The 18,957-nt window shown below is 35.2% G+C and overlaps 1 protein-coding gene and 1 pseudogene across 3 annotated transcripts in view; one reads left to right on the forward strand and one right to left on the reverse strand.

Annotated features, from left to right (window-relative positions):
- Positions 1-267: 267 nt before the first annotated feature.
- The window catches only part of RFC3 (replication factor C subunit 3), a 75,817-nt gene continuing 57,127 nt past the window's right edge, over positions 268-18,957 (forward strand). Inside the window, exons 1-9 of one of the 3 annotated variants that reach the window (XM_074378066.1) lie at positions 268-471; positions 4,064-4,201; positions 6,922-6,989; positions 8,551-8,648; positions 10,081-10,262; positions 11,260-11,396; positions 11,486-11,584; positions 13,993-14,170; positions 15,510-15,578. In XM_074378066.1, the coding sequence (XP_074234167.1) occupies positions 385-471; positions 4,064-4,201; positions 6,922-6,989; positions 8,551-8,648; positions 10,081-10,262; positions 11,260-11,396; positions 11,486-11,584; positions 13,993-14,146 (963 nt within the window). In that variant the 5' untranslated portion in view covers positions 268-384 and the 3' untranslated portion in view covers positions 14,147-14,170; positions 15,510-15,578. Of the gene's footprint in view, positions 472-4,063; positions 4,202-6,921; positions 6,990-8,550; positions 8,649-10,080; positions 10,263-11,259; positions 11,397-11,485; positions 11,585-13,992; positions 14,171-15,509; positions 15,580-16,742; positions 17,030-18,957 lie in introns of those variants that run through there. The other 2 variants (XR_006723528.2, XM_010951507.3) reach the window with 2 other exon arrangements.
- On the reverse strand, positions 915-2,543 carry LOC105066216 (peptidyl-prolyl cis-trans isomerase FKBP3 pseudogene; annotated as a pseudogene).

Raw genomic sequence — 18,957 nt, forward strand, 5'->3', positions numbered from 1 at the left:
GAACGAACGGATGAATTAATGAAGGAAAGAACGAAATGAATTCAGGAGGGTGACTTCTTTTAAGTACCCAGATTTGACGCCTAGAGTATCAGAGCCAAATTTTCAGTTTTGCCTAATAATTCCTGGACTATGATGGAGGGTGAGAACAAAGAGAAAAATGAGTAAATAAAACAATAAACATTATTGAACAGGTACTACCGGTGCCGCGGCTAATTCTGTCCGCATTGGGTTTCCGTAGCCTTTCCGTCCCTAAAACGCTTACGCGATCTCGCCGAGACATCGCGAGATTTGCAGGCCGCGGGAAAACTGGTCTTTGCATCGGGCCGGAGGACGCGCGCGCGCTCGCGGGTCGTTCAAGTGTCGGACCTTGTGAACAGGGCTGGCATGAGCCTCTGGGTGGACAAATATCGGCCCTGCTCCTTGGGACAGCTTGATTATCACAAGGAGCAGGCGGCTCAGCTGCGCAACCTGGTGAGTTGGCGGGACGCGGCGGGGAAAGCCGGCGGGGGAGAGGCCGGCGGCTCGGGGATTTCGCGCCCCTCAGGAGTGGAGCGTCGCCCTCGCTTCAGAAGGCGATGAATGCTGTGGAGAAAAGTAAAACAGGGACGGGGGGAAAAGTGTCGGGGCGGGGGCTATGCTTGTAAACAAAAAAATTCTCCCCGAGGGTCGTCATCTCATCCAAGGCTTGCAGGAAGTGGGAAAGCCCTCAATACAGAACTCTGGGGGAAGAGTGGAGCAGGGAGAGGGAACAGCAAGTGCAAAATCCCTGAGGCAGGAGTATGCACAGCCTGTTACTCAGGAAGGCCAGTGCCGCTGGGTAATTGTTGGCCGGCGAGAAGAGTAGTAGGAAATGGGGGAGTGTACAGGGGGGAGGTGCAGATACAGTAAATTTTTACAGAGGTGGAAGGCCATTGGAGGTTTTGAGCAGAGAAGTGACATCACCCGATTTACATTCTAATAGGCTTACTTAAAATTCCTGAATGTCATTGTCTTCATTTACAAAAAAAGAAGGTATTGTGTCTGTTAATGCCTAAAGTCATTTATAATTATAAAATTCGGTGGTATTAGGTTGTCCTTGAGTTTAATTCCTTAATAGATTTTTATTTTCCCTGCCCTGACGCCTGTTTTTATGTTGTAGTTGATAAATGTGTCTAATGGCAGTGCTTAGTGAAAAGCAAACTGAATTTTGTAGAGAACGGAGGCTGAAGAGGAGTCTTGAGTAGAAAAGTCTAGCGTCTGCAGAAACCTTTTATCTACTCCATTTAAGGGCCTAAAGTTCCATGTGCTGATGAACGTGTTTTTGCTCAGCACTCTGGTCTTCCCATCCCCATCTTTTTCAGAATTACATGTACTATTTGTAAAGTATTTTTTTAAAATAAGAAATAATAAATAAAGGAACTCCATCCTTATATATGAAAGACAGTAGAAAAGTTTGTAGGGATATGAGAGTGAAAGTTTTTTTTTAAAGTTCTGTTCTTTAATTATTGGTATTCCATCTATACTTTATTTTATCCTTTCCCATTTCCCCTTTGGTAACCATAAGTTTGTCTCCTTTTTCTTTTTCTTTGTCTTTTTTTTTTGACATTGGATACATTTTTATTGAGCCTTTTAGTTTACAACATGAGGTAAAAGGAAAATCAGTTCTCTTTAGCCAATATTTTGCACAGCTGTAGTAAAATATTTTAAACTGAAGGATTTATTAACAGATTACATTTCTTAAAAGTTGGGGATCAGGTAAACAAGTTCTAACTTACTGAATTTTCCAGTTGACTCTTCCCTTTAATAGTAACCAGCTCTAATTAGATACATACATTTCCTTCAAGGCTATGTTTTATTGTTGCTGGTGTCTTTAGATCTGAAGCATTACTATTTCAGTAAATATCCACTAATTCCACTTCAAAAATAAGTTTGCATTTGGTGGAATTTTGGCATCAGGGTGTCCTTTATTTCCATAAACCCATTCTGGCTCAATCTCCAGTCGAGCCTTTTCTCCTTTACTCATAGTCAAGAGTGCTTCATCCCATCTGCTGATAACTTTGCCTGTTCCAACCTTAAAACTTAAAGGCTTGGCATTTTTTTTCTTCTTTGAACTGGTTTGAATATTAGTATCAAGAACAGTCCCATCTTGTAGTGTTCCTGTATACCAGCAGTGAACAACATCTCCCTTTTTAGGAAAGTTGGTTTTATCTCCTTTTTTAAAAATAGATTTTGTATATTTTGGTGGACCCTCATCCAGAGTCTCTTCAGACTTGGTTTCTTTGGGTTTATCTTCATTAAGCTTCACATTTTTCACCTGCTCGGACACTTTTTATACTTTCAGTACCCTTGAAACGCTTACTTTCAAAAAGTTCGTTATAGGCTGTAACCAAATGGTCCTTGTTAGCTGTCTTGGCTACATTTTTAATGTTTCCTAGTAATTTATGTTCTGCAAGAAACGAATCTGAATCTTGATCCTGCAGAAACTTGAGAATATCTTTCTTGGGTAGCTGCTCGCTGCGCAGCTGCTCCGTGGTCCAGGCCTGCTGTGGAACTGCCTCCGCCATCTTCCCCTGCTGCCTCTGCTCTACTCCATAAGTTTGTTTTCTATGTCTGTCTGTACTAATTTTAAATAAATCTACTATAGGCTGTATACTTAATTTGTAGACAAATTAAATTTTCTTACAGTAGCTTTGACTTTGATTTTCTAACTATAGGATATATTTTATTTTCTATGCCAGCTTTTTATTATATAGAATTTGGAATAAATATCTGGACAGAAATGTAACATATTAGTCTTGTGTTACTAGATTTGCTTTTCAAAGATGTTCACATGTTTACTGTTGAATGTACAACTTAATAAAATTGTGAAACATTTGCAACATAACCTTTATTTTTGATGAGATTAAATCTTTAAAAAATGAAGGATGGATTTGTGGAACATCTACTCTTTTCCATGCACTGTATTAGGTGAATAGTCCTTTCCATGAGAATTTTTTTTCAGTACCAGAGATAGATGTGTTTACAAAATATTAAAATTCACTGTAATACGTACTTCCATTAAGATACTTATCTTCATTTTTTCTCTAATTGTTATTTATTAAACTTTTGCCCCACAAGATTTTGTGCACCTGAGGCTAAGGTCTGTGTTCTTTTCATCTTTATAGCCTTCATAGTATTGATCCCCAGACCTGACTGACTATCAGGATCATCTGGGAATCTTTTTGAAAATACAGTCTTTGTTCTGTAACGCAGCACTGTCAGTATCCTACTCCATCCCCTTGCTCTAAACTTGTAAGTGTACACAGACTGACTCCCACCTCTTGCATTGGTTCCTGAAGGCTTTCTCTTACACCTCTAAGCAGACTTGAAATGCCTGGGAACTAATGCCCTCCCCTTCCTGCTATTCACTTTCCCAAGCAGACAAAAGACTGATGAGAGACAGTGTCATACGCTAGCTTCCCCACTGCTTGGGTGGGTTAATACTGTGGTGTATTCTTAGACTGGCTTCAAAAGTACCCCAACAAGATCAAGCCCCAGATGCCAGAGTGGTATTTAAGTTGATAATACTCTTGTTGGCTACCTTTTTCCCCCTTTTTACTTTCCTGCTCCCCTGCAAAATTTTCCTTTACCTCCCAAATAAAACCAAATGCACTCATTTCTTATCAAAGTTTGTAGAAGCCCAAACTAAGACAGGCATCAGTCTCAGTTACTGAATCATAATTTTGTGGGTGGGGTCCAGTGATCAGTCTTTTATTTTAAAAAGTTCTCTAAAAGATTCTAACAGTCAGCCGATTTTGAGATTTCTTGCTTTCTAGCATATAGTGTTTTATCTTGCATGTACTGTGCTAGGTATATAAGTTATGTAACATTAGTTCCAGGGGAATAGTCAACATTTCAGAGTTAATTAAAAAAATCTGTCTCTGTATATTCATAAACACACAAACACGCACACACACATATACACATATATATATTTGAAGTTTCATAGGTAGAGACACAAAAATACTTGATACTTAAAAAGTAGTTTACTTCTGCCTGGAGCAGTAGTTTGGCTAAGGAATATGCCTCGTTCTTTTTTTCCCAGGTGCAATGTGGTGACTTTCCTCATCTGCTAGTGTATGGACCATCAGGTGCTGGAAAAAAGACAAGAATTATGTGTATTCTACGTGAACTTTATGGTGTTGGCGTGGAAAAGTTGAGAATTGAGCATCAGACCATCACAGTAAGCATTTCACTTTGAGGCCCTCCAAATATTGATTGCAGGGATTTTTGATCCTCATCATATAGGCCTCATTGCTGCCCAGTGTGTGATTTAAGTAGTTTCACAGGTAATCCTGGTGTATAGGATTGAGAGCTGCTGATTTATAGACATAACTATTATAATCAGACCAAAGTCAGTTATTTTAGAGAGGAAATATGATGAACAAGAGATTTTAGGTAAAATATAGATAGTGAGATTCATTTTAGATTCAAATCAGCATTTCAGCTGGAACTAGAATTCAAGTTTCTGAAGTTCATTTTTCTGTGAGCAATAGTGGGTATTGGAAGAAAGGGAATGAGTTTGAGAAAAATTTTAAACGTGGAATCAGTCAACTTGGTCAAGGTTGGGCAGCTGACTGATTGGGAAAGGAGGCATGAGGCTCTGGGATGTTCAGAGTTCCCATGATCTTGGCCTGGCTGAGCTTTCCAGCCTTATGCCATGCAATGCATATTCATACTTCTTCCTTATAGACAATGTTTAAGACCCAGCTGAAGTGTATCCTCTTGGAAGTGCTTCCCAGCCCCATTATAATTAATTTTTCCTTTTACAACCCATAGTTTGTACATTTGAGAACATTTACTTTGTTTTCCCTTGGTTATAGTTATTTATACATCTTTTACTTTGACAACATTGTATTTGTTTTGAAGTTATACAGGGTAAATTTTAAAGTTTTACTTGATATGCAATATTATATTAATAGTTTCAGGTATATTGCATAGTGATTTGATATTTTTATGCATTATGGAATAGTCACCACAATAAATACAGTTGCTATCATTTTCGTATCCTTCATAGCCCCTGGCATACTGTCTTGTATATACTAGGCACTGAAAAAAATGTATGCTGAGTGACTGGACAGAATGTAATGCTATTAATAGAATCTTTAGAAAGATAAATGGTTTGTAGGCTCATGTGGATTAGCTTGTGTTTAGACACATTGAGTTTGAGGTGCTGGTGGTATATCTTGGAAATTCTTATAAAATATGCAGGGACAAATTTAGTAAGAAAGATAGTAAGAAAACTATTATCTTCTAAAAGGACAAAACAAGAGCCAATCAAATGAAAAAGATACATTGTGTTCTCAGTAGTACTTTAAAGTATCTGTTCTTCTCATGTTACAGTATAAATTTTAGTGAAATTCCAATTAAAATCTAACTTTTTAAAAATTGTATGAATTGATCTTAAAATACATATGGAAGGATACATTTCTGAGGCTAGCTAAAATAATTATGAAAAAGAAGGTTTGTGAAGGGGACTTGTGTTACCAGATATTAAACCATATTGTAAGGCTACTATAATCAAAACAATATTGTAATGGTATGGGGATAGAGAGGTAGATCAGTGGAACTGAATAGAGAGCCCAGAAATATGACAGAAGATCTATTACAAATAAGTAGGAAAAGGATTAGTTAGTGAAGTGTGCTAGCATAACTAGTTACCAACCCAGAAGAAAAAAGATGTTGAATCCCTGAGACTCATAATTTATAAACTCCAGATCAGTTAAAGACTGAAATGGTAAAATGAAACACTAAATTTCTTAGAAAAAATTTCTGAAACTATATGAACAGTCAGGAACACCTTTTAATAAAAAACATGGAACTATAGAAGAAAAAAGTATATATATGAATTTTAAAAGTTTCTATAAGATAATGTACATAAAATCTATAGAAAAATGAAAGATTGTAAAATATTTTAAAGGAATGTGTCAGATAAAGGATTTTACAAAATGACAATGGAAAGACAATCTGGTAGAAAACTGAATAAAAAATGGTCACAGGAAAGAAAGATAAATAGCCAATAAAAAATATATAAAGATGTTTGACTTTTGTGATAGTCGAGGAAAAACCGTGAGTCTATTATATAGTTATCATATTGGCAAAAATTGAAGGCATGATAAAACCTCCTGCAGATGAGGAATGTTGGGAAAGAGTATTTGTTGCCAGTTGAAAAGTAAATTGTGAGGTTTTTTTGGAAAGTGGCTGGTTACACGTAAACATATACACACCTATAGAAAAATATTGTTTTCAATTCAGTGAATCTTTTATTGAGAATCTGCTACATAGAAATGAAAGCAGTACATGAGATGTACATACAAGGATGTTAATTTTGGAATTGAGATGGTAAAAAGCAAAAAACGAATGCCCATCTGTGACTGGCTTTGGGACATCTATGTTATAGGTTGGTAGGCAACTGTAACACTCTATACCAGTTGTCTGAGAGGGATTGCCTAGATGTTGTTAAGCAGGAAAAGCACAACACAGAGAAGTATATATAATTGCCTCTTAAGAAAATTTTCAACAAGTAATGCTGACACACTCTATATAATTACATATTAGTTTATGTTTGTTTTTGTGTGTTAACATGGAAAAGACTGTGAAAGGACACATGCAGATTATTTACCGTGATGATCTGCTGATAACTGGGAATGGTTTAGAAATTTCTGGGAAGTAAAGGAAAAAAGTGATCACACTAAAAACAGGATGTGTGATACGACCCAATTTATATAAAAACATGTTTATTTGCACATTAAGAATGGGGCTAATGAAATGGAAACACTAGTGGTAGTTATCTAAAGTTTTATTTTTTTAGTAAGCAAAAAGTGTTTATATAATGAAAAAATAAAAAAATAAGAGGAGAAATACCTAATGAACATTAAAAAAATCTATATTCTTCATCCACAGACTCCATCTAAAAAGAAAATTGAAATTAGCACTATTGCAAGCAATTACCATCTTGAAGTTAATCCCAGGTAAGTTACTACTACACAGAAATAAGCATCTTTAGAATAGTGTTGGTCAGGCTTTTTTATTTTTTAAGAGTATAATGCTTTTTTGAAAAAAAATCATGTATGGAAGCACAATATATAAAACAGATAAACGTGAAGCTGCCCTGTGTGAAACAGAGCCTCGAGCCTTCCCATTTTCCCTTCTTTCTGAGACCCCCGTGAAATAATTTTAATAATTAAATTTTCTTGCTCTACAGAGCTCAGTGTTTTACACAGAGTACTTTGTCAGTAAGTTTTTGTGGATTTATATTGACTCATTTAGAACTGGTTAGCAGTGTGTCTAAAAGGTTTGTAAATTTCTAGAATGAATATTTCAGAAAGTGAATTTGCAATACTGGGTCTTCTTTTTTTCATTTCAGTTTTTTGATTAGAGGGTATAATAATCCACCAGCCACTGTCTGTATTATCTATCACGAGATAATAAGATTAGGATCTTGGTAGGCGGCACATTGAAAACTCATGCCACAGCAGTTCTGCTTAAGTAAATGATGTGGAAATAATTGTATTGGGAGCAAGTGGGCTAAACCTTCAGGGTTCTCTGGGGTCTGATATGTTCTTGAAGGAGAACAGAATCAAGGACATCTTCAGGAACAGGTAGCTTTATGGGCAGTGGTACAGCGACGTGATTGAACATCCATTTCAAGACTGAATGGAGAAGAGGAATAGTGTTATAAGCTAACGTGTATTCAGTAGGAGGCACTGTGTGAGAAGCTTTACATGGTTTATTTAGTCCTCAAAACAACCCTATCAGACTGATACTGTTGTTTTTCCTAGGTATGCCAAAGAAAACTTAAGAAATGAGATTGGTGGGAAAGGGTCTAATCATAAAAGTAGAGAGTGGTAAATCCTTAGACAAAAGCGGAATGTTTTGGATTCTTGACTAGGAAATCATAAAAGAAACACTGTAGGTATATTGATCTAATAATAGTGAATTGAAAAAAGACTTGATGGCTATTTGAGAAAATAAACTAAAGCTGATTGCTTTGCCCACTTTTTCTCATTGTGAGTTCCTCTGTAGTAAGAATAGTCAGTTAGAGATTAAGCTGTTTGTTTTTCAGGTATTTAAAAGTGACATTCAGCCTAAATTAACTAGGTGACTTATTTTGGCTTGTGAGGTGCATGACTTAAGTGCTAAAGCAATGATACTGGTATAAATGACAGATAATGCCTACAAGTCAACATCTTACTGTCTTGGGTACAGAGGTGTCAGAGTATTTGATAAATTGTTCATTGTTAGCTATTGCTTTTTTTAAGTAACAGTAAACTTAATATAAGAACATGTTTGGTGTTTTCAGTTATATTAATCAAATTGTAGTTCAGTATTGAAATATTGTTAGTAGTTTTAATGACCCTACAACACTTCACTTTTAAAGTTTTGTGACTGTAATAGGCATTACTAAGTTTGATTAAAATTTTAACCACTTAAGATTTTCAACATTTTTCTTGCAATAACAGATTAATAATAAGGGCCTAATACTCTCTAAGTATTTACATATATATTTACCATTATCTTTGTTTTGTATAGTGATGCTGGAAATAGTGACCGGGTGGTAATTCAGGAGATGTTGAAAACAGTGGCACAATCACAGCAACTCGAAACAAACTCTCAAAAAGATTTTAAAGGTATGTGATAAAAAGATTTTTAAAAAATTTTTATGAGACTGACACTTAAATTGTAAGCAGCGGGTATAAGAGAAAAACGTAGTGGGTAGTGTAAATTCCATCCATTTAGCAAATTTATTAACCTCTTGTTCTGTGCTGTGCACTATGCTATATATATGTATATTTTTTCGATATGAAAGTGGACAAGAGAGACATGATCTCTGTGCTTGTGGGAGTTTATAGTCTAACAGAATTGAATTTTAGTAGAAAAAACTATTTGTGCCACCCATTTGTTATTTTAGAACTAGATGAGTGATGAAAAAACACTTAATTTAAAATAAGAAATTGAATGATTTAAAAATAACGGTTCTTAGAACCAGAGTAGTATGTTCATTATTAAATATTTAGCTAAACAAAAGATTATTAAAATCAGCTATAATCCCACCATCCAGACACAGTTACTGTTAACATTTCCAGTATTATTTATGTGCATATATATACATACATTTTTACAAGAGATTTTTTGATAAATATGCCAATATATAATGCTTTTGATATATTTTGTCAAATTATTCTTTGGAAAGAGGATTCAGACTTGTGCTACCACCAGCAGTGTTGAGGAGTGCCGGTTTTTCCCTAACATTTATCAATAGTGGATAATTATTTTTAATCCTTATAGGTTTGAGTGGAGAAAGTAAATTGTGCCTTTTCTTTAGTGAATGTGATAATTTTATCTTTTGCTCATTGTTCATTTTACTGTTTTGTGAATTATCTGTGCATATTCTGGCCTATTTATTAACTTTCCTCAGTCTAATATGTCAAAGTAAATTAAAAAGAAATTTTTTTTTTCAAATACTCTTTTACATCCATGAATGTGGTTTTATGATTTTTCTTCCTGGTTCTTAGTATTATATTACTGAATCTTCTAATGAAACTGCTTTTACATTTTCGGAGTAAACCTCATTTGGTTGTTATGTACTAATTTTTAAAATAATGCTGCTATTTTCTGTATACCAATGATTATTTTTGTATCATTTTGTTTGGTGCTTATCCTTGTCAGATTTTGGGATTAATCTCCTTGTCTTTATTTTTCCTATTTTGTTCAATTTGGGTTCTATTTCCAGAACTTCTTCTTATTGTGCAGCGTTATCTTGGAAGGGAGCTTCATTTTGTTTTTTTCAGTCTACTGTTCTGTCAGACCTTGTTGCAACAAGGTTCCTTAGCTCTCGTCCATGAATTAAGTCCTGTGAGTGCCATTCTCAAATTGGCTAGTGATACTGCCAGGGTGCTCTTGTGGGTGTTTTGGGGTTCTCATGTCCTAAAGGCTGTCCCTTTTCCAAAGGGAAAAGTAGCATATTGGGCTTATTATTTAGGCTTTCAATCTGAATAATGAGGAGGAAGAGAAAGAGATAGATTATCAGGTTAAAGTTTGTTTTTTTCCTCCTTGACTCAGTGGTGTTACTGACGGAGGTTGACAAACTCACTAAAGATGCCCAACATGCCTTGCGCAGAACCATGGAAAAGTATATGTCCACCTGCAGATTGATCTTGTGCTGCAATTCTACATCCAAAGTGATACCACCTATTCGTAGTAGGTGCCTGGCAGTTCGTGTGCCTGCTCCCAGCATTGAAGATGTAAGTTGTTAAACTTTTCAGAAACAATTTAGTTCAGGTTCCATGAGTACTGTATGTACATCCCTGTCATGTTTGTTTTTGTGAAAACATAGTGAACTGTATCAGTAATTCAGGAACAGCTAAGGCCTGGATGCTAACCATTAGTAAATGTACAAACAAATATATATCATAGTGAATACCGGATACCAGTATATAGAAAGTGTTCTTCTCTTTAAATCATCTTTGACTTTAAACAAGTAGGTATTAGGGATTTTACTTAACTAGCTAAGGGCTAGTTATTTTGTGGCTTCTACCTTAATTGGCTTTGGAGGAAACTTGAGTATTCAGGAAATAGATTTTGCAAGAAGATGACTTGGGAATATCTAGTTCCTAGTTAGGTGACCAAAGTTATTCTTAAACAAGATTTTTTTCCTTTATCATTCTTAATAGCTATCTATAAAAATTCACATTTCTCACAATAAGCAATTTTTCTGCTGTTAATACATTTGGGGCAATTTTATGCAAAGTAGGGATAACGTGTAACATTTTGTTAGTTGCAAAGTGGTAAAGTGACTTCATTATAAGTTTCACTTGTAAAAATTTGGGGAGTGATACAGTTAAAGTGTTTATAAAGTAGCAAGACCACCAGGCTATACCACTCCCATGGGCATCATTCACATCTTAGTGCATGAGTTGTGTACAGTTCAGCTTGTGGGCTGTACTTGGCAGCCCTAGTGTCTTTGCCACCAACCTGGGACCCTTTGTTTCCAACTTGCTGCTGCCTTGAGAGGGCTGGCAGGCTTGGAGTTGGAACCAGATCTTCCTCCAGTTGTACATCTAGCTCCTGCCTCTTCTTGACAGCTAGACTGGACCCCTGGTTTCCTGCTGAAGGAGCAGTGGTTAGGTAGAGTAGTGATGAAAAAAAAAAGTGGAGAGGGGTCTAGGAAGATACCAACAGAAATTGTCTCAGTATGCTGTTTGACAGATTGCCCATATTTGTTAATTGTTCTATTTGTAGATTTGCCATGTGTTATCTACTGTGTGTAAGAAGGAAGGTCTGAATCTTCCTTCACAGCTGGCTCGTAGACTTGCAGAGAAGTCCTGCAGAAATCTCAGAAAAGCCCTGCTTATGTGTGAAGCCTGCAGAGTGCAACAGTGAGTAAGAAGGGGCAGTTACCCCAGGAAATGTTTTGGGATGTAAGCCTACTTTTCATTTACTTTATTGTGTTCTCTTTGTTATGTAGATATCCTTTTACTGAAGATCAAGAAATCCCTGAAACAGATTGGGAGGTGTATCTGAGGGAGACTGCCAATGCTATTGTCAGTCAGCAGACTCCACAAAGGTAACCACGGTGAAAGATCACCATAGAAGTTTGATCATTGAGATGGTACAGATACTAAGCTTTAGATTAGCTGTTTTATACTAACACCATTCCATTTAGAATTATAATTTAATCTAAATTTAAGTACTATACTTTTAAAGAAAAGGTAGGATTTAATTTTAGACATTTAGTAGTTCAGAATAGTTGGTGTGTGATATCACAGCTTTTATTAAGCTATTGTCATGTAAATGTGGAACTTTTAAATAAATTAAAACAAATTTTGGAAGTTTTAATTTTTTTACCCAGAATCTTGGAAGATTTAATATTAATACGTAACATGATGTATATCTAGCTTTCTAATATTGAAAGTAACAGTGTGTAACTTTGTGATTGATATGTCATTGCGAGAAAGACACTAGGCTGTGAATCAGGCTTCTCGTTCTTCTCCTGCTGTAAATTAGCAAGTATCCTTGAGCTGGTAACTTCATCTTAGAGCTTCAGCTTTTTCATTTGTATGTTGCAGATACTGTTATTACCCTGCCAAGGATACTTGTACCTTGATTATAAGAGCAGAAGAGATTGTGTGATGATGGTTTGAGAGCTAGAAGACCCTGTGCTCATGTGTGATGATAGGCTCTGTTGAGAACAGTGTTGTGTACATGCTGTCAGTGTTAAGGAAGTGTTCTGTGCATACTTGCTGTGCAGTTGTTTCTGTTTACTTCTTGGGTCTCTTATTCAGTAGTGGACTGTACTGAAAATACTTTGACCACTGCTTATTTGATTTCTTATGACAACTTTGACTGAGAAGGGCAATCAGCTCTTCTCCAAAAATCAAGAGTGACAGTCTTAAAGCTCACTGCCTTTGGGAATCCTGGTGAAAGCCCCTTAGGCTCACTGAGACAGTCTACTCTTTTTTGCCTGTCAGAAATGAGAAACCACCTTTGGACTTTACAGAAGGTCGTCGGTTATTTTAGGAAACAGACTAGACTGAGTGCAACCATTGAAACGTAAGCTTCTCTGGTTTACATGAAAATAATTGTGGGAGAAATATACAATGTTTCTCCTCTTGTGTGATACATATGATAAGTTCTTATTTTTAAGAGATTCTTCAAAGGAAATTGTAACATGTCTACTTTGGATACCATATAGATTAGTGGAGGTGAATAGTCATAGATAATGGTACTTGACATTTCATCAGGGTTTGAGTTGAATTCCTGTAATTCAGTTATGTCAGTTGAAGAAATTAATAGTTTTCGAAAAGTGCCAAATGTAAGTGGTTTCTTTAGAAAAGAAACCTTGAGTCTAGGAAAAAGTGTGCGTTCCATTTTGTAATACATTATCAAGAAGTAAAGAAGTCTCAGGCTTTAAAGAAATAAAATTCAAACGAAGCATGTTTTAGGAGCCTTTTACTTTCATAAAGTATTTCTACACTCACTGAAGATGACTTTCTTGTTTCTGTTCTGATTTTAAAGAAGAAAAGTTTGTGGTAGCAGTCCACTTGCCTATTCTTCAGAAATATAGGTACAGATGTTGCAATACTTGACTATTACTAGGTGTATTTTTTAAGACTTTAGTTGATTATTGCTTTACTTAATTCTTCTAGTCACTGCTGCCCTTTCCTCCAGTTTCCAGCAGGTTTTTACAGCTTCTGAATGAGCTTGTTGAAGAAGAGGTGCTGCCGTTCCCTATGTAGAGTAACAGTTTTAGGAGTTGATTTGTTACACTGTATATAAAAAAATTTCTCTCAATTCCAGAAAGCCTTGGAGCTGTGCAGAAATACTGGGATGGCTGGTGTCATTCTGAACATTGGTCCACATAGTACCAAATGACTACTTCTGATTTTTGACTCCTTAGTCTTGCTGTAATATTTATAGTCTTGATTCTTGTTTGGTATATCTTAGAAGTCATGATTTTCTAATTTGAATAGCAGCTAATATTTAGTGAGCAATTATGTTGATTTTTACACTGTGTTATTTCATTCAATTCATATAACAGTACTATGAGGAAAGTATTATTACCATCTTTATTTTGTAGATTAGAAAGCTGATATTTTGGGATATTGTTGCCTTTTCAGGGACATTCAGTTAGTAAGAGGCAGAGACAGTTCTAAAATACCATGTTTCTCTGACAGAAGACTTTGTAGTCTTTGTCATTTGCAACCCCCAAGAAATAATGACACAGACATAGTAAATGTAGAATATATTCATTTTTTGGAAACTAAATCATATTAGAAATGAACTCAGACTAAGCTGAGAAGCATGTGAACATGCATGAAATACGCACAGTGTTGTTACAGCATAGTTTTATAGGTAAATATATTGTGAATCAACTTCTCAGAAATAAGCTATATGCATAATTATTAAAATAATTTCATACCATCTGTCATTTGTGTCTATTTTTATGCTTTAATAATCAGGTTTTATTTTTAGGAATAGACGACCGTGTCCAAGAGGGATCAGGGTCCTTGGAGTTAGACTTAAATTAAAATGTTGCTTCAACTGCATGAGTGGTGTTGGAAGCTTAACCTCTCTGAACTTAAGGCCCTTTTCAGTAAAAGAGAGTGGTGTTGTGAGGAATAAATAGTGTACTGCAGTGAGCAGCATACAGGTAAAAGATTAAATAAATGCTTTGGCAGGCATTGGGAATGTATGGACTTTGAAGTAAGACAGATCTGTGCTTAAATCATGGCTCTGCTATGGTCAGCTTTATCAGGCTACTTAAACCACCTGAGCCTTAATTTTTTCATCTGAAAAAAGGAGATAATGCCTCCTCAAAGCTGTTGTGAGGACTGAGTTAAATTATTATTAAGTGTCTTGCACATAGCAGGTGCTCAAAAAATGCTAGTCTTTTTTTTTTCCCCCACTTTATTTAGTTTTGTTGTGGCTCAGCTTCATACTCCTGTGGTCTCAGGAAGAGGGTCTGAGCTTCTACTTTTAAGAAATTAATGAATCACTTCCTTGATTGATCTGAAATATAGAACATCTGTGATATTTTAGTAAAGATTCAGAACAGTATTTTCCCTTTAGAGTAGGTAAGTATATACAGGAAGATAAAGGTTCTTGTTTTATGTGTATTTATAACTTGTCATTTTTTTCTTGCTATTTTAAAATGTCACATATCTATTTCCCTCCTTTACCATCTTTCTGCCTGAAAGTGTTTCTGAAGAGGCTAGAATTAAGGACTCAAAGAGCCCTCCAACAATGTTCATATTCACTTGGCCAGCCTGGTTTGTGCCTGCCTGTACTGCCCCTTCTACGACAAGAGAGCTTTTCTCTGCCATAATTGTTTTTTAACTTTGCATCTGAGACAATAACATTACATTATATATCATGCTTATATTCCCTTTTCTCACTTGTGTAATTGACTAGTGATTGTTTAATCCTTTTCTTGACCATTTTCTAGATGTCCTAGGTATCATCTATCTGGAGAACAAAATAAACATTACTTGCTGTATCATTAAAGCATATTAATATTTGTGGTGTGGGGCAGAGGGCATAGCTCAAGTGGTGTAGCGCATGCTTAGCATGCACAAGGTCCTGGGTTCAATCCCTAGTACCTCCTCTTAAAAAAAATAAGTAAACCTAATTACCTCCTCCCCACAAAAAAAACGAATAAAAAAATACAGTAATAAAATTTGTGCTGTGAATAGGCTCAACCCTCACTATTCATGAAGTCTTAATTTTTATCTGGTATTTTCATGGTATTTTGGTGTAACTAATAATCCTAAATATAGTATTGTCTAACTTTAAAAGAATTCTGAAATTTTTCTTTTAGAAAAATGAACTGAAATTAGGAAAAGCTTCTGTATGTGTATCTTAAGTATGATAAGTCACTTAAGAAAATGTCTGTATTGGATTATTTAATTCATAAAGTAAGATAGCACAGTAGGTACATGGAAAATATCATCTCTTATTTTCATCACAAAGTATTATTTTGTCTTATATAGGCTCCTTGAAGTTCGTGGAAGACTCTATGAGCTTCTAACTCATTGTATTCCTCCTGAAATAATAATGAAGGTAACCTGATTTCAAATCTTGAACTGTTCATTACCATAAAATTTGGACTTCGAGTGGTCTAAGGGCTTTTGCTGTATTAGGAAACATTTTACCTTTTTCTGTCCAGCTTAGTTCAGAAAGTATTTATTGAGCTTCTTTGGTGTGTCAGGCACCATTAGGGGTGTGTTGAAGGAGATGGGGAGGGAGGGCCTGCCCTCAGAGAAGTTATATTTTAGTGGGGAGAAATGGGAAACAAGAAGCAAGAGGATTTCGGAATGTTCTAAGTGCTACAAAGAAAGTAGCTTGGTGAAATCGTAACAGTGGAGGGAAGGGCTGTGGAAGGTCAGTGATGGCTTCTGTGAGGAAGTTATGTTTAAATTGAGAATTGAAGGATTTAAAGAAGGGAACCGTGTAAGTAGCCAGGGAACAAGTATTTCAGACAGCAAGGCTCAGTGCACCTAGAGTGATGTTGTAAGGCATAGCTTTAAGGTCTGGTCTAAACCTAATCAGCTCCCTAGCCAGGTAGATTGATTGTTAGATGTTAGGGAATACAGGATTTTTTGCTTGTTTATATTTCTTAAATTTGCATGTTAATACTTAAATAAAAAAATTCAAATGATACCAAATATACAAAGAAAAAAGTGAAGGTCCATCCTTCCATTTCTACAAGTCCTCTGTTCTAGTCATATAAAAATAAGCCCCTTTGTGTGTGTGTGTGTGTGTGTGTGTGTGTGTGTGTAGTTTCACAGAACTTCAGTGTCCTGGACTGTTTTTTTAAATACAGCAATGTGACATGGGTTTTGTTTCATGACAGTACAGATTTCATGGTATGGCTTTATCAGCTTTTTGAAAAATATGACGCCTATTGGTTGAACTTAATGTTGTTTACAGATTATTATAATTAATTATGCTACAGTAAGCATCTTTGTACTTATATCTTTGCACCCTTGTACATTAAATGCTTGGAGTTTGGAATTTGATAGATAACTACCATATTTTTAAATTTTAAAGAGGGATATACTGGATGCAGTCTACTGGTCCATATAAAAGAATTAAAAGATTTCAAAAATTAGAAAGAAACATTTAACTTAAGTTTTACTTCCTTTTTGAATGAGAGAAATAAAGCTTGTTCAGCTAAGTTTTATAAGTGATTACTTTTTTAATTACTAGTTATCTTTCTTTAGGGCCTTCTTTCAGAACTTTTGCATAATTGTGATGGACAGCTGAAAGGGGAAGTGGCCCAAATGGCAGCTTACTATGAACATCGTCTACAACTGGGTAGCAAAGCCATTTATCACTTGGAAGCATTTGTGGCCAAATTTATGGCACTTTATAAGAAGTTCATGGAGGATGGATTGGAAGGCATGATATTCTGACATCTATCAGTAATTCTTCCTAATATTTCTCAGTATCAGCATTTACATTCAGTTTATATTGGAAGAGCTGCAGGTAAAATAAAATAACTCTACTTGATTATGTCTTGTTTGTGCTTTTTTGTAATAATTCCTCCGAATTATTAATCATTTTTCTCTGAGTTAAATAATTGTACCTGAACTATTGAAGTGTGTTGAAAGGACACAGCTAGAAACTTTACAGTCTGGGAACACTATTTTAAGTTACTTTAAAAATTTCTTACTCATATATGCAATACTGAGCCTCTTGTTTCTATCCACTCTCTTACCTGCTGGAGGAACTTTATACGTAAAAATGCAAAAATTGTTTTCTATCCTCCAGATGACCATTGTTGGCCACAGGTACATAAATTTTTACTTGGTAGGTCATTACCTTTAATCATATTTTCCCTCAGCCAAAATTTATTTTTGCAGGAAATATAAGGAATTAATTTTGAAACATAATAGCATGGGTATAGAGAAAATTACAGGTACCATTGCCATTGAAACTTCAGAAATTCAACTTTTATTTCAATGATTCAGATTTGTTGTTAGGTTGGCTACTAAGAAATAAGTACGTTTTCGTTAAGTTTTCACTTGAGACGCCTGAGGAATGTGCATTATGTAGTTCTGAAGCAAAGGTATATTACCATAGAAATTACTCTTTGAACAAGTGTACTATTGTGTCATTGGTCCTGTCCTTTGGAACATTTTTTATTCAGAAATTTGGCTCATGGAACAAAGAGTTTGACCAAAATTCTGCGACAGGTTCTGAGCAATTTTTGAAATTTTGGGCAGTGGAAGCAGGACTCAAAAACAGTTAAAACCAATAAGGCAAAAAAAAAGAAGTTTTACGTTTGAATAATTTAAATTTCCTGTATAAGAATAATGGGGAGACCTGCTCTTGCATGAGAGCCAATGCTCTAGAGAATGTAGACTTAGGGTCAGTAGGTTAGAGAGAGACATTTTAGTTCCCTATGAAGAACTTTCTAACAGCAGCTATCTTTTAATGGTGTGAGAAGCTTGAGTGGTCCTTATAAACAGCAAATGTTCAGGTGGAGAATTGATGAAGAATGAACTGCTTACTATATGCTAGGCGTTGCACTGGGTACATGCGTTATTTCATTATGACCTTAACCACTCTGAAGTACATAATGTTTCAGATCTATAAATAAGAAGCTAGAGATTTATGGAAATAAAGTGTAATTTATACAATAAAACATACCCAATTTATGTCTGCAGTTTGATATTTGACAAATGTATTGAATGTAACCATCATCCCAATCATGACACAGAATCCTTCACTGAAAAGTTCCTTCCATATCTTTTTGCAGTCAGTCCACTTCTACTCTGACCCAAGTGACCATTGTTCTGCTTTCTGTCATTATAGATTAGTTTTGCCGATTCAAGAATTTAAATAGAGTCAAATACTGTATAGTCTTTGGTTAAGTCTTCATTCTCTCAGAATTATAATTGAGATTCATCCATATTGTTGCATAGTTAACTAATTTCTTTGTTTTTTATTGATTAGTATATGTTTATATACACTTTTACAACCCATTGATTTATTGATGAACCTTTGGGTTTCCAGGATTTATTTATTCTGAATAAAATTGCTCTGAGTATTTCTGATTAAGTCTTTTTATGGATGAATGTTTTCATTTCTCTCAGGTAAATACATAGGCATGGAATGACTAGACATAAGATAGGTGTCAGTTTAGCTTTTAAGAAGTTGCTAATTTCCCAAAGTGATTGTAGCATTTTATGTTCCTACCAGCAATATATGATAGCATTTTATGTTCCTACCAGCAATATATTAGAGTTCTAGTTGTTTCTAAACACTTGGTTTAACTAATTTTCTATATTATCTGTTTTATATTTTATTGATTTCCTTTTTTATCTCTATTAATCCTATCCTTCTACTTTTGATTTAGTTTGCTCTTATTTTTCCAGTCTTAAGATGGAAATTTAGATAATTGATTTTAGACCATTCTTTTATAATATCATT

This window comes from Camelus bactrianus, chromosome 14 (genome assembly GCF_048773025.1).
Source record: "Camelus bactrianus isolate YW-2024 breed Bactrian camel chromosome 14, ASM4877302v1, whole genome shotgun sequence".
NCBI lineage: Eukaryota > Metazoa > Chordata > Mammalia > Artiodactyla > Camelidae > Camelus > Camelus bactrianus.